This window comes from Phasianus colchicus, chromosome 4 (genome assembly GCF_987193195.1).
Source record: "Phasianus colchicus chromosome 4, bPhaCol1.hap1.1, whole genome shotgun sequence".
NCBI classification, from domain to species: domain Eukaryota; kingdom Metazoa; phylum Chordata; class Aves; order Galliformes; family Phasianidae; genus Phasianus; species Phasianus colchicus.
Genome location: NC_143439.1, coordinates 48,263,465 through 48,277,542, shown reverse-complemented (window position 1 = coordinate 48,277,542; position 14,078 = coordinate 48,263,465). Strand labels below are relative to the sequence as shown.

At 39.8% G+C, this 14,078-nt stretch overlaps 1 protein-coding gene and 1 long non-coding RNA gene across 2 annotated transcripts in view; both read left to right on the top strand.

The window, feature by feature from the left end:
* Nucleotides 1-14,078, top strand: part of GABRB1 (gamma-aminobutyric acid type A receptor subunit beta1) — a 93,680-nt gene that overhangs the window by 76,865 nt on the left and 2,737 nt on the right. The window contains exons 6-8 of the mRNA XM_031588543.2: nucleotides 8,756-8,890; nucleotides 8,981-9,133; nucleotides 9,892-10,133. Of these exons, the coding sequence (XP_031444403.2) occupies nucleotides 8,756-8,890; nucleotides 8,981-9,133; nucleotides 9,892-10,133 (530 nt within the window). The remainder of the gene's footprint in view (nucleotides 1-8,755; nucleotides 8,891-8,980; nucleotides 9,134-9,891; nucleotides 10,134-14,078) is intronic.
* LOC149918238 (uncharacterized) lies at nucleotides 11,382-13,000 on the top strand. The gene is made up of 3 exons (XR_016466179.1): nucleotides 11,382-11,579; nucleotides 12,060-12,219; nucleotides 12,331-13,000. It is a non-coding gene; the product is annotated as an uncharacterized LOC149918238 (long non-coding RNA).

The following is a 14,078-nucleotide window of genomic DNA, read 5'->3' as shown; positions in this document are numbered from 1 at the left end:
CTTAAGCTATTCATCTTCTTCACAAATGTAAAGAAAAAAAAAAAAAAAAGTGCAAAAGCAGACTACACAAAGTACTAGTCCTTATGAGCAAACCACAGTGCATAGGAAATTTCAAGAACATACTGAGAATTTCAGATTTGTTTGAGGAGTTCATTGAAAAATGATATTAGTATGAACGAATTTATCTTTTCTGTCAATCAGCAGCCTTTGAAACAGCAGCACTGGGCTTTCCTGGCCACCAAAACTCATCTGCCTGGTCATGCAAGGATCACCTCCTTAGACAGGTGCACATTTCTCTCCCTGAGTCTTAGTAATATCTGTTAACACTGAAGTGCAAGACTGTTTTGCACTCTATTGCTCATTACCCTGCAGCTGGAAATGGAGTTAAGGCAATGATTCATTTCATAGCAGACAATAGATGCCAGGATCTGGTCTGCTTGTGGATGGGAAAACTGAAAGGCTGCACAATTACTTAAATATAGATCTGAGCAAATGAAGCAGCACCTAAAACACTGCTGAATTGTTGGTCAGTATACCTATTCCCACTTAGCAATTTTGGCTAATATCACCAAAGACTAACATTTAATTCAGAATATGTGGCCAGTCTCCTCAGTAAACTCTCTCCATTCTCATTCATTGATATTCTGTAAGTGCCTATGAACTATAAATTGCCTACAGGGAGCTCTTCCTGAAAAAACATGGTTGTTTAACACATTATCATTTCTCATCCAAACCAGACAGAGCACGACAACCTTACCTGAATTCACATTTAAGGTCAAAGCAACAGAATCCTCAATTTGAATATTTCAAACGCTAACTTGGGCTACAATTTGTATCAACAAGAACGGGCACATAGAAAATTGTTCAGAGTCCATTAATTACAAGATCTTGAACCTTCTCTCTCTCTGGAGCACCCGCCCCTCACCATCACCCCACATTAACCTACCAGTGAGCCACACACCTGCCTCCGCACACAGCTGCACATACTAAGATGGTTTTCACATCACCATGTAGGAGAGTCTGCTCCTTTACTTCTAAGTAGAGAAAAATTACTGCATATTTTGTAAACATTTTCTTAGCAATAACAGAATCTTGCTAATTTTGTACTGCAATTTTGCTATTTGCTATTTTTCTCCCTATTGTTGCTAGCACAAATTCAGTCTCTGCAATACAGGCAGCCCCCAAAATGCCTGTAATTTGCACTCCTTAGCTTTGTTGTGTACTGCAGTACATGTCAAGGTGTTTGACATGACACTGTTTTATCTCCATGCTTCAGTGGGGTAAATTCCCTCAGGAGAAGACAACGTCATATGTGCTTCTTAACTAATGAGTCCTTTCTTTAGAACCAAGACCAGAATTCAGTCCAACCCCCCATCAGAGCTATAAATCTATTTATCAAGAACAGATCTGGATATACTTTCCTTTAAAGAGGACAAAAGAACTGCATGAGAATGTAAGGTGTACTTGCATGAGTCATGCTGGCATAAGTGAAAACATGCAGTGTTGCAGTTCAAATAGAGGCCCTGCTGCCTTGCGGCCTGACACAGCAGAGCGCAAAACAGATGGATGTGAACTTCACATGGCTTCTTTGTAGAGCACATCAGCTGTACCTAAATTTGGGAGAATCTGCCTGGCAACAAAACAGGAGTACTTAGAAGTATATCTTAATTAACCAAATGAAATAAGCACTCAAGGGCAAGATGCATTTACCATATGAGCACACAAAACTATGTACCATGCAATATTGACTGAACTAAATTAACTGAACACTAAGCAGCAGGACCTGTGTTGCTAATGTTTACATAACGTGCAAATAAATATCATTGTTCTCTTTTTAACTTTGTAAAGCAACACGAGTCAAAAAAAACATCCCAGATTATGGTTCAGAAGGACATAGCTACACACTGTGTAGGGGGTTCCAGATGAGAAAGGAAGAGCAGCAGAGCAAGGGGTGGAAAGACAAAAACTCTACACAAAACATGCTCCACTGAAAGCAGGTATCCTCATCTGGTTAGTGCGAAGGTTGGAAAACCCTTCAGATAGCAAAGGAAGTGTTGCTCACTCTTAACAAACTGAGCAATCTCATCCAGAACTCCCAGGTGCACTGCTGCTGAAGCTAGATTACTAGCTGAGAAGATAGCTAAAAGTATGTAGAAATTAATGTCTGAAGGCTGTACTTATCAGGGCTGATTGGTAACTAGCAAGTAGATATATGTATGTATTACATACACAATTACACAATTACCCAGTCTGTACACGTAGACACTGCCCAGTTGTTAATTAGTCTGGAGCACATATTGTACATTTGCTTAATTTATGTAGTTTAAAAAGAAATATAACTGTTGCTAGTTTTGAGACAGTAAGTCATCAAAATGCCTCAAATTACATCACTGACTCTGCTAAATTATTCAGATATAGAAAACCAGGTTTTTTATGTCATTTTGGCCACTGTGTTACCATGGACAGGTTACTTATTACTTCACAAAATGCATGGGCAGGGACAAGATTTCCCATTCACAATATAATTTACACTAATTATACACAGATTTGTAGAGTTAGAGGCTCTCAACGTTAGGCTAAAAGTCATCACTCTGTTGATGAATTAAAAAGATGCGTTGTAAAGGTGAGAGACACCAGACAGACCAATCTGAAAGTGGTGGAACATATCACAGATGCTTAACGTCTGTACTGACATAGATGGAAAGTCTATCTTGCCAGGAATCAGTTTGTCTCTGACAGTGGCCAATAACACATCTATGAAGTCAGAACAGAAATTTCTCCAATCTGTTATTTCAAGTCAGAAATACTAGCATTATATTTAATAAAGATAGGTTATTAAATATATGATCACTTCTGGACAAACATAAACTTTCAACAGCACATCACCTCAAGCAATGAGTTTTGCAGTGTGTCTGCACATTGCTTTTCTCTTTATTTTTCCAAACCAGCCTTTAGGCAATTCCATTTGTTATCCTCTTGGTCCAAAGGCGTAAGAGATTGCAAATAATAATTTCCTGTTCTACCTTGCTAACTTACAAACCTATAGGCTATCGTCACAACACTCCCTCATTCCACTCATACATGCCCCATACTGAAGAATCAAGACTGAGTCAGTCCTCCTTTCCATGAAACCAAGTCTGTCCTTAGTCATCCTAGTGGCCCTTCTTTGCATCAAATTTAATACACCCATTTTTAAGAAAGAACGGACTGAATTTAATAGTCAAGATCTATCCACAAAGTGGATTAGAAAACACACGAAAGTGTGAACAAAAAATTTTGCATTTCCTCTCCATGTCTTTCCTAGTAATTCCTGGGTTTGATTGTTTATAGCTAATGAGAATGAAATTTTTAGTGCAAGTCTGACTACTTGTATGACTCTTCCAGAAAGCTTGACCAGACTCTGAAACGTTTCCATCTATTGGGACTGCAGTAACACAGAGGAGTCCTGTTGGGTTAGCCATTAAAGAGATATTAAGCAAAAACCAAACAATTCTTCTCTGAAAGGATTTCCAACCTTGTATCAAGTCTCAATGGCAAATGAGATGTAAAACATTAAAGGAACAACAACAACAACAAAAAAAAAAGATAGCAAATAGCAGTGAATCAGTGTTAAAGGTGTTTGCAAAGAGACGCAAGGCTATAATTCTCTTCCTGAACTAGATTAGGATGCTGCAAGAGTGACTCTATACAGTAATAGCATTTATTTTATGCTTCTAGTGGATGGGAAGCAAAGTCTCCAACCGGGATGGAAGAGATTCTCCCATATGTTAAATTTATTTTTACTCGAGAAACCCTCTTAAATAACTGACAATTTGTAGTACTGCAGCAATCTAACAAACTATTCATTTGGGTCAGTACTTGTTAGGCTAAATTCTGACTCATGTCCATGGTTACAATCTGCCATCTGCCTATAGAAAGTAGAAGGCTGCCTTCCCTCAGATCAGCCTTTATTCCTCAGTGAAACTCACTGAAAAAAAAATCAGCTATAAACATCCACTCTAATACAGCAACAGGAAACCATTTCATGCAATTCTACTGCCCAGATATTAACTGGTAATGTTGCTTTCCAAAGGTGATCTTCAGATATATGGTGCTGCAATTCCATGCTGGGTTTAGGCTGAAACTATCAATTTACCATTGTTTGGATTTTCTGCACAGTGTGCAGAAAAAATGCTTTTCTTTAACATAGTCATAGGAATACTAACAATATGAAACAAGAAATATACTGTAAAAATGCATTCAGCAACCACGACCAAGTTGTTAGGAAAGAAATGATCCAGTAGTGGTAGAAGGGTGGGTTCCAGCCTCATATCCTTACATAAGACTGAAGGCTTAGGGCTCACAGCCTAGAATATTCTTTGGAAATGAGCTATTAGAGTCAGATCCCTAAGGAAGAGATCCTGTTGCTTGCTGTTTCCGAGCTACATTCCCTGGAGAATCAGACAGAAAAAGTGTCTCCATTCATACAGCACTGGGGAATTTGGTAATATGAGTACAACTATGATTTTATTTGTGAAGTTAATGTAATATAAATCTTTATTTATCCCAGAGGTATTTGAGAGGTAATAGCTGGAGTGAAAAATAGAACAGCCTGGTGACATTAACAAGTAGTACACTGTTAACCTCTGCTTTATCACAGTGTCAGCAACATTTCTAAAACTTCTTTTCTGCAATCAGCAAGATTTATATATAATCTACTTATTGCCATGCTTGAATCCAGTTACTTTCTAGACTTGTGGTACTTCTGCTTAAGTGTTTTCACTCAAGCTCTCAGCTGCTGGTCGAGAAGCAAACAAAACAAAGCATTGACACATGAAGGACTGCATTACCATTCCTAGACATTATTTTCTAGGAAGCAGAAGTTTAATATCATTAGTTGAGCCACAGAACATATTTTCATAGAATCATAAAATCTTTTGAGTTGAAAGACACCTTTAAAGGCCATCCAGTCCAACTCCCCTGTAATGAACAGGGACACCTACAGCTACGTCAGGTTGCTCAGAGCTTCATCCAACCTGACCCTGAATGTCTCCGGGACGGAGCACACACCTTCTCTCTGGGCAACCTGTTCCTTACTGCCCTTACTGTAAAAAACTTCCCCCTTATATCCAACAAAAATCTCCATTCTTTGAGTTTGAAACCACATCTGTTCGTCCTACTGCAACAGACCCTGCTAAAGAATCTGTTCCCTTCTTTCTTATAGTCCCCTTCTTTTAAGTGTTGAAAGGTTCCTATCCCATCTCTCGTGATATTATTTAAACCAAATCCCAACACAGCTGGCATTTTAGTGGCTCTGAAGAATCTAGCAAGCAAACAAAGGCTTAAACAAATCAAGTAATTTTCACGGAAGCATTTTTAATAATAGAAAAAAAGAAAAGCAAACAAACAAACAAAAAACCGTCATCATCTGTGATTAACGAGGTGACCAAGGCGGGATGGCCGTGCGGAGCTGCGGAGGGCGCGCGGTCAGAGGCAGCGCTCCGCGGGGAGCGGGCTCCCCCTAGTGGTCGCCGGGGACCCTCGGCGGCCCCGCTCAGGGGGAATGCACTGCGCTGAATGAGATCAACCTGTGCCGGTAGCGCAGATCAGTGGGGTTCATTTCGCGCTCTGCATTTGTGAGATTATTTTGTACCTGTACCTACAGCCTTCAAGCCTCGCATCCGTGAGCCAGAATAAGACAGGAAAGCAATGACTCTCACACACCTGGAGAAAAGTGTGATGCACATAGTGAAAGGCATTAAAAATCATAAGACATCAGGGACAAAACTGGCAGGAAGAGTTCCTGCTGGATTCTTTATCGTAGAATCATAGAATTACTCCTCTAAATGCAACCATGAATGAAATTAATGCCCCTGAATCAAAATTATACTAAGTCTTCCTCCTAATTTCCCGAATTCTAATTGGAGGAAATTCAATGGACAAATCAGCATGTTAGAAGCATTCCAGATTCATTTTTGCAGTGTTTGGAAGTTTGTAAAGTTGAAAGGCATGGCCTGCCATCAGGGTTGGTCTGTCAGCAGCCAAAATCTTCCATGCAAGGCTTCTACTACTGGTCCAGAGAGTTTACATCTTTGTAACTCTACTACAGCAGCAGCAGCAGCAATTTAGCTAGAGGCACTGAAGCTGCCTATCCAAGGGAAATGGAAAGCACATGTGCCTCTGTTACAACCTCTGGTAAACTGTTTTTGCAGAAGACCAGTAACACTACACACTGCACTGGCAACACGGTACAGTCCATAGGTAGCAAGGCAGACCTGTTTTTCACTTTTGAGATCTGCCCTCTGACGTTTATTTGGTACTGTTTTGGCCTTAACAAGTAAATAGACAGAAATTCATCCTTCAGGGAAAGGAACAAAGCCTAGCTTTCTGAGCACTGGAGGCTGCTCTACCCTCAGCCAGTGCATGCTGAGACCTGACAAGAGGCAGAATGGGGGGGAAATTGGAGGGAGCAGTGTGGAAAGGGTGACAGTGAGGAAAGGCAGATGAATCAAGTTCATCACCTTTCTCCACGCCCTGAAGTTGACCCTTTGATTCTCACATCTAAACCTTGCCCTGGCTCTCTGCAGCAAGTACCCATGAAATTTTGGGTTGTGTCTGCACCCTTCTTCCTATCACTGTCTCCTAAAGATGAAGTAATAACTATGCCTGTTAGCTCACATATAGGATGTCTGTGTGGTACCAAGGTGACAGATAGTCAATATGCTTTCAGCAGGAGATGATAGCTTGCCATTTGCTCTATTGCACAGGGTCTTGGGAAATATTCAAGAGACATTCTTAAAATAAAGATTTGCATGAAAATGAAGTTAAGAGTTCCCTGGCATTTTTAAGCAGACTTGGCAGCCTTCATTTCCTGATCCAGTTGTTCAGCATCACATCCAACATCGAGCTTGTCCTAGGCTCGTGGTGTCTGGGCCTTGTCACTGAAACCCCACACCTAGCAGCTGTCCTGACCACTGGCAATGACAAGATTCTGGGCTTCTGCCAGACAGCACCAAAAAGCCAGCTAGCAGTGCGGGCCTGATACGGGTTACTGCAAATCAATTAGCATAAGCAATGGGTAGCATTGAAAGTTTAAGTAAACAGCAGTAATTTGTATTACATAGATTAGCATAGTTTCATCAGCAAGCTATAGCACAGCTCACAAATAAGATTGAACCTTGTTCAATCCACTGTGGTGTGTTTGCATCAAAAGTTGCTTGTTCACTAGCTGCAGTTTCTCAGTTGTCCATCCTTCCCAGCAGCAAGGTTTGTCTCCTCCAACTGTCCCCAGGGTAGCTACAGATCTGGTTTGCATGTGGTCAACCTTCAGAGATGAGGAACTACCATAGGAAAAGTCATCTCCAGTCCGATTTCTCTAGCTAGAAAAGACATCACGAGTACACATACATAGTCAAGTTCTAATTCTGCAGAGACTTCTGGTGCTATGGTTTGTGCCACTGTCTCATTTCCTAAAACTTTGAGTTCAAACTCCTTCTTCTATTTAATCTGTGTTATATGATTTAAACTTGATTGTAATTCACACCTGAAGGAAAAGTCTAAAATTAGATGAGATGTTTTTTCCTCCTTTAGTAGAAATCTGTTCTAAACGTCATCAACTGGGAGATTTTAAAATTCAGCCACTACTGAGCTTCATTTAAACATATTTGAAAATGCTAACAATGGCAGAAAGGCAGATTAATTTCTAATTAAATGAAAAATGGTCATCACTGTTAAAAGAACAGAGAAGAAATGTGCTAGTTTTGGAATAGATAGGAAATACTCTATGTTAACGGCCAATAAGTGATGGCATGGTCTCATTAAAATATAAAATGCTGTATGAATTCCAAGGGGGTAACTACAGCTCAGACAGAGTCAGAGTATAGTACAGGTTTATGAATTCTTCTGGAATCATCTTTCCTGGTCCAAAACTGCTGGATCAGGTACTAGGTCAGGTTGCCCAGAGCCCCATCCATCCTGGCCTTTATCACCTCCAGGGATGGGGCATCCACAACCTCTCTTAGAATCTTGTTCCAGCACCTCACCACCTTTTTAGTGAAAAACTTCCCCCGACATCTAATTTAAATCTTCCCTCTTTTAGTTTAAAAACATTCCCCCTTGTCCTATCACTATCTGTCCATGTAAATAGTTGATTTCCCTCCTGTTTATAATCTCCTTTTAAATACTACTTTTAAACACTCCTTTTAAAGCATGTAATGAGGTTTCGCCCCTCTTCTCCAGACTGAATAAGCCCAGCTTCTTCAGCCTGTCTTTACAGGAGAGATGCTCCAACCCTTTGATCATCTTCGTGGCCCTTTTCTGCACCCTCTCCAAAAGCTCAACACCTTCACTGTGTTGGAGGCCCCAGACCTGGGTGCAATATTCAGGGGCTCACGAGGGCAGAGTAGGGAAGGACAATCACCTCACTCACCCTGCTGGCCACCCCTCTTCTAATGCAGCTCAGGATACCATTGGCTTTCTAGGATGCAAGTGCACGCTGCTGGCTCATGTTAAGTTTTTCATCTACTCAGACTCCTAAGTCCTTCTCAGCAGAGCTACTTTCAAGAAGTTCTTCTCTTCTTGTTATCTCTATGTCTCTTTTCATGCTCAGAAGTTTTCCCTGGACACAAAGAAGGCAGTGGCTTCTGCAGAGCAGAAATTTTATATATGAGACTGAACTCCTTACCATGAGCAGCTCCTTCCACTTCAAACACAACTATTTAAGCTAAGTAATAAACCTGAAAGAAAAATCAATAGCCAAACTATGTCTCTGTTTTAGATGGATACACCACTGATGATATTGAATTTTACTGGAATGGAGAGTCTGCAGTAACTGGAGTTAGTAACATCGAGCTCCCACAATTTTCTATTGTTGATTACAAGATGATATCAAAGAGAGTGGAGTTCACAACAGGTAAGCATCAGCTAGTTTGAAAAGCTTCTCCCAGGTAGCAATGTCTAACTTTTCTTAGGCACCAGTCATTATTTGGCTTCATTCTTTCAGGAGCATATCCTCGGTTATCACTTAGCTTCCGGCTTAAGAGAAATATTGGTTACTTCATTCTGCAAACATATATGCCTTCCACGTTGATCACAATTCTGTCATGGGTATCTTTTTGGATCAATTATGATGCCTCTGCAGCCAGAGTTGCTCTTGGTAAGCTATTTTGTAAATCACTGCAATACACTTTTCAAATCATAATGCCAGGTAACCATTTTGTCCCACCTCTATTTTAACCCGCCGCTCTGTAAATTCAACTAATCACATTTGTGTCTAGAGCTATTATCTAGATGCATTAACAAAATGTGATTAGAGCAGACTAAAAATAATTTCATCCAGCTAAAAACAACACAAATACATACACTATGCATAACAGTCAGGCAGATATGCTTTAGTTCAGAGCATTCCTTTAATAGCAGAAGTTGTATTGATACAAGCATTTCACTTTCTCTTTACCAAAGATCATTTTACTATAAAGCCACACTTTCTCCTTTCAATTATATGCTTTCAGTCTTAAATTAGTTACTTAATCCCATCCCCTGGGACAATGTAATCTAGTCTTTGGGCCAAGCAGAGCTACTGCCATATGAAAAGGAAGAATCATTTCTTCACATAGTGGTTGACTCTTTGCTATACAAGTCAGCTAGCACTACAGTATAAACACATTGTGTCTTCAACACTGACATCTGAATTATTTGTTTATGCCACGTAGGATAAGAAAGGTACATAGGGTAAGGAAGGGCAAGTTCCTGTGACATCTACCTTTTCAGTTCTGGGAGAAGCATTCCCTTAGATGTTAAGGATCTGATAACATAATTAAGCTATCAGCATTACAAGTGCATGGTGGGCAATGCTGTTATTCTCATATCTTCTTCACCATTTCTTCCACCAATATCCACTTCTTTCTTTTGCAGGAATCACAACTGTGCTGACCATGACAACCATTAGCACCCACCTTAGGGAGACACTGCCAAAGATTCCCTATGTCAAGGCAATAGATATTTACCTGATGGGATGCTTTGTGTTTGTGTTTCTGGCCTTGCTGGAATATGCTTTTGTAAACTATATATTCTTTGGGAAAGGACCCCAGCGTCAAAAAAAGGCAGCAATCAGAGAGACAGGCAGGAAGAGCAGACTGGAAACATATAGAGTCCAGGTAAGATGTTCAAGCTAACATTTCAAACATGACTTTTGCTGTGACAATATTGTTGAATATGATGTTAGAGAGAAATGCAGTTTCAACACCCATGCAAAAGCGGTTAAAATTGTTTAGAGAAAAAATATTTTAAGGGCATCGCAGCACGTTTGGTTCAGTCTTCAATTGAAAACAGAGTAAGAAGCTACAGAATATGTAAATGACTATTCAGAACATGCAGGCCTTTGCAGCACAGAAAAAACAAAAGGAGTACGAGAATGTCAAACATTTACCACTTCAACTGTAAAGATGGACTCAGCTGTGGAAGGTGGTACTGAATAAACATTTGTTATACCATTCCCTTTTATACACTAAAAGCTCACCAAAAGTAGAAAGCAAAGATAAATTCTGTTTCTTCAATAAGTCTCAAACATAGCCTACACCACTGAATTCTCAGGAATTCAAGGAGAACTCTGCCAGATTATAGTAGCTCTCGCAGATGTTAGGATTTTTTTTCTCAGACTAAATTCAAGCAGATCACATCTACTCTTCCTTATGTATAAATTTAAAATAAAAGAAAAAAAATACTGTTATTTTCTTTACAGGAAAATGTTAAATTTACCAGTATGTCACTGAGCACTTGCAGACTTCTGTAAACCTATTCCAGTTTCACCCAAATTTCAGAAATAAACTTTTCCTTAATTATATTTGACCTAGTCTGACTCAGTGAAAAATACATATTATAGTGAAACCAAAAAAAAAATCTTTCTACTCTCTGATTTTTGAATACATATTCCATCTGGATGGATCCCATCCAAGCTACCTTATATGCTTCTGTGCTGTTGTTGAGGTCATCGCTTTTGGATGAAATATTTGAGTTCTCTGTTCAGAGCAAAGAATAAGACCAACACAAAACACTCTTACCATCAGCTTGATGGATGATTGTAATTTTACATTTATGTCAAGAAGTGCATTTCTGAAATTCTGACATTTTGTTAGTCCTGGAGTTGTGTGCCTACCTGGATGTTCTGTATTCCTGCAATCACACCACTGCAGCTAAGCACCATGCTATCAGTCCCAGCAAAATCATGAGCTCATTAAACGTCCTTACCTTCATTTACCTCCTGGTCCAGTACACAAGATGCTCTATTACAACACTTGCAAAATTCAGCTCAGGTTTGTAACAGTCTCTAAGGCCACAAAATATTATCCTGCACAGAGCTAAGGAAATATGGATCATTGTTTCCATTATGGATTGTTCTGTGCAGATACTATCAATCTGTTTCTATGGAAAATAAGAAAGAAGAAAAACAAGATCCAAAAAATGGAAACAGTCTCTTTCACAGCTCCTGGGCTAACCCAGCCTGGGTGGAAAAAAAGCACAAGTGTTCCCAGTGAAGAGTGATGTGTTGGCTACCCGGGTCCCAATGCACACACCTGAGTTGGGATAAGAGAGTCACAGCACAGGTGAGCACTTTTCCTTCACATATGGTTAGCTCGTTTGAATCACAAAATGCTCTAGCTCATAAAGAAGGGCTTTTGTCTAAATGTTGTGCTGGTAGAGATTATACCAAGAATGGTAATCAAGAGATTAAGCCAAGAATGGGATGGGGTAGATTTGCAAATTGTCAAACGTGCCAGAATTTTTCTGAAATCAAATGTGATGTATGGACATTTTGTACCATAATTTAGCAGTGTTGACTCTTTAGGGTGCAATTCTGTTCTGATAGTGAGAACGAGCAGACTGCTTTCTGTCTGTATAGTGCAGGTTTGACAATTTATATACACTCATATAGAGATACACGTATGCAGATACAGACACCTGAACAGATACTAGTGGATTTAGTTATCCCACTGGGAGACACACCAATATGTGACCTTCTGAGCACTCACTTTACTCAGCATGGCAATGCTGATGTTCAACAGCAGTACTTCTGTTTTTGGCAGGCAGAATGTACATGGTCGGAGCCAGAGGAACGCAGTAAGCTTGTCTGATCCCAGTGAAGACACTTTCCAGCTGCTCTCCATCAGCTTTTGAGATTTTTCAGTGATATAGTCTGTACCAGAGCAGGGCAGAGCCTCTTCAGAACTCAAAAGAAGTACAGTTGTAAGTATGCACAGCTATGGGATATTTATCCCTTTTAACTCGTATTGCATATACGGGCAGGGACCTATAACCAACAGAGGGTAGTAACTGTGGCTCCTGTCTTTGTGCCAGGTGAAGATACTGTTTCCATCTGACATGCAACCCTCCCAGCTGAAAGAGTTTGACTTCCTTCACCAGATAACCAAAACACCAAACCAAAATGTGAGGAAAAGAAGAAACTGATCTGGATATTAGCACAGAAAAGATCACTCAGTAACTGATATTATTCTGCTGTTCTGTATATAGAGGTTCTCTGCACTACAAACTGAAGAAGATGAAAATAAGGCCACTCTAGTTTTACAGTACATACCATTTTATATTTCAATACACAGGGGAAAATGTATTAAACAAGCTTTCTGTTTCTCTGAATAAAATGTAAAAACTGATTCTATCTCCTTGTCTGTTTGTCAAAGGAAGATGTCACAGAGGAAATCAACATAATTATGGATAAATAGGATTCATCTCTGATCAGGCTGGTAACATTATCCGTGGGTCTCTAGCATAGCCCTTCTCTGCCATACTACTGCCAGCACACTCAGCCTGAAGTCCATGCTAAATCAATAGAGATTAATCATTACAGATATTTCAGGAAGTCGCATTTATGCACACTTTCAAATGGGAAAAACTATGTGATTTTTGATGCCCCTGGTATTTGTAAGGCTCTGTGCTCTGAACTGCAAAGCTTGCAATTCAAAGTCTGAATTGTTTCATGATGTATACAACTCATCCCACCTAAAATGATTTAAATAAAACCCATTAAAAAAAAAAAAAGGGATAATTCATAACACTTAGTTTAGGAAATCATAGATTGCTTGGTTTGTAATAAACTGTCAGTGCATATTAATTTGAGAAAAATCTCTGTGAATCAATTTAAATTGTAAGCACTTATGTGTTGTCTTCACAAGAGAGAAGTAATAATACTGCCTAATGACGCTTGCACTGCTGTCACCACTGTTACAGCACTAAAGCAAATTAGCTTACACATTAGATTATGCAATCAAACAGCTCAGGTAGCTATTTGGTAAAACTGAGGAGAAAAGGTTGACCCATCAAAAACTTCTCAGAATTAAAGAAAATCTAATTTTACACGGCAATCTGAGATCTTTGCTTTTTCCACAGAAAATGTCAGAATTTGAGAGTCGTTTATAGTCATTTATAGTTAAAGGATTCCTCTAGAGAGTATGAAACCCTAGCTTAAAGCATCTTCTGGCTTAAAAGACTTGACCCATATCTCAAGTAAATACTGCAACCACACTGGTCTGGGACCAGCTGGCCTCCCTACCCCAGAATATGCAAGGTGGTGGGAACTGTGACATTCCCAGTGATTGGTCATTTCACTGTGTTGTAAAGAATCAGTTGCTAAACCTCAGTGAATGTTATGTCTGTGGCGACTTCATTCCTCCTTCTAGAAAGCTCTTTACAGACATCCCCCTCACTTCTTCATTTTCAGTGAGCAAGGACTCAGAGTGGCACATCTCATGCTGCCTTCCAGCCATCCTCCACCACAGCTCTTGAGGACTGTGTGCTCAACTTGGAGTTTTCCTTGAATGTACTTCAAAATTTCTGTAGGTTACACCAATCCCTAGCTCTTCTACTTCTTGCTAAAAAGGTAAAGACCAGAGCATGAACAGAGTGAGGCATATCACAGAGGTGCTTCACTAGACTACAGATTGGCAACAGGTGATTTTTTTTTTTTCCTTTGTATGAACATATTTGCATACAGTCTTGGTTTTCACTTTGGTACATTTGGGGCACGCGCAAGGCCACAGCTTACAAAAGCCAAATGTAACACGCAAGTCTCAAGGCCAAGTCTTAAAAGT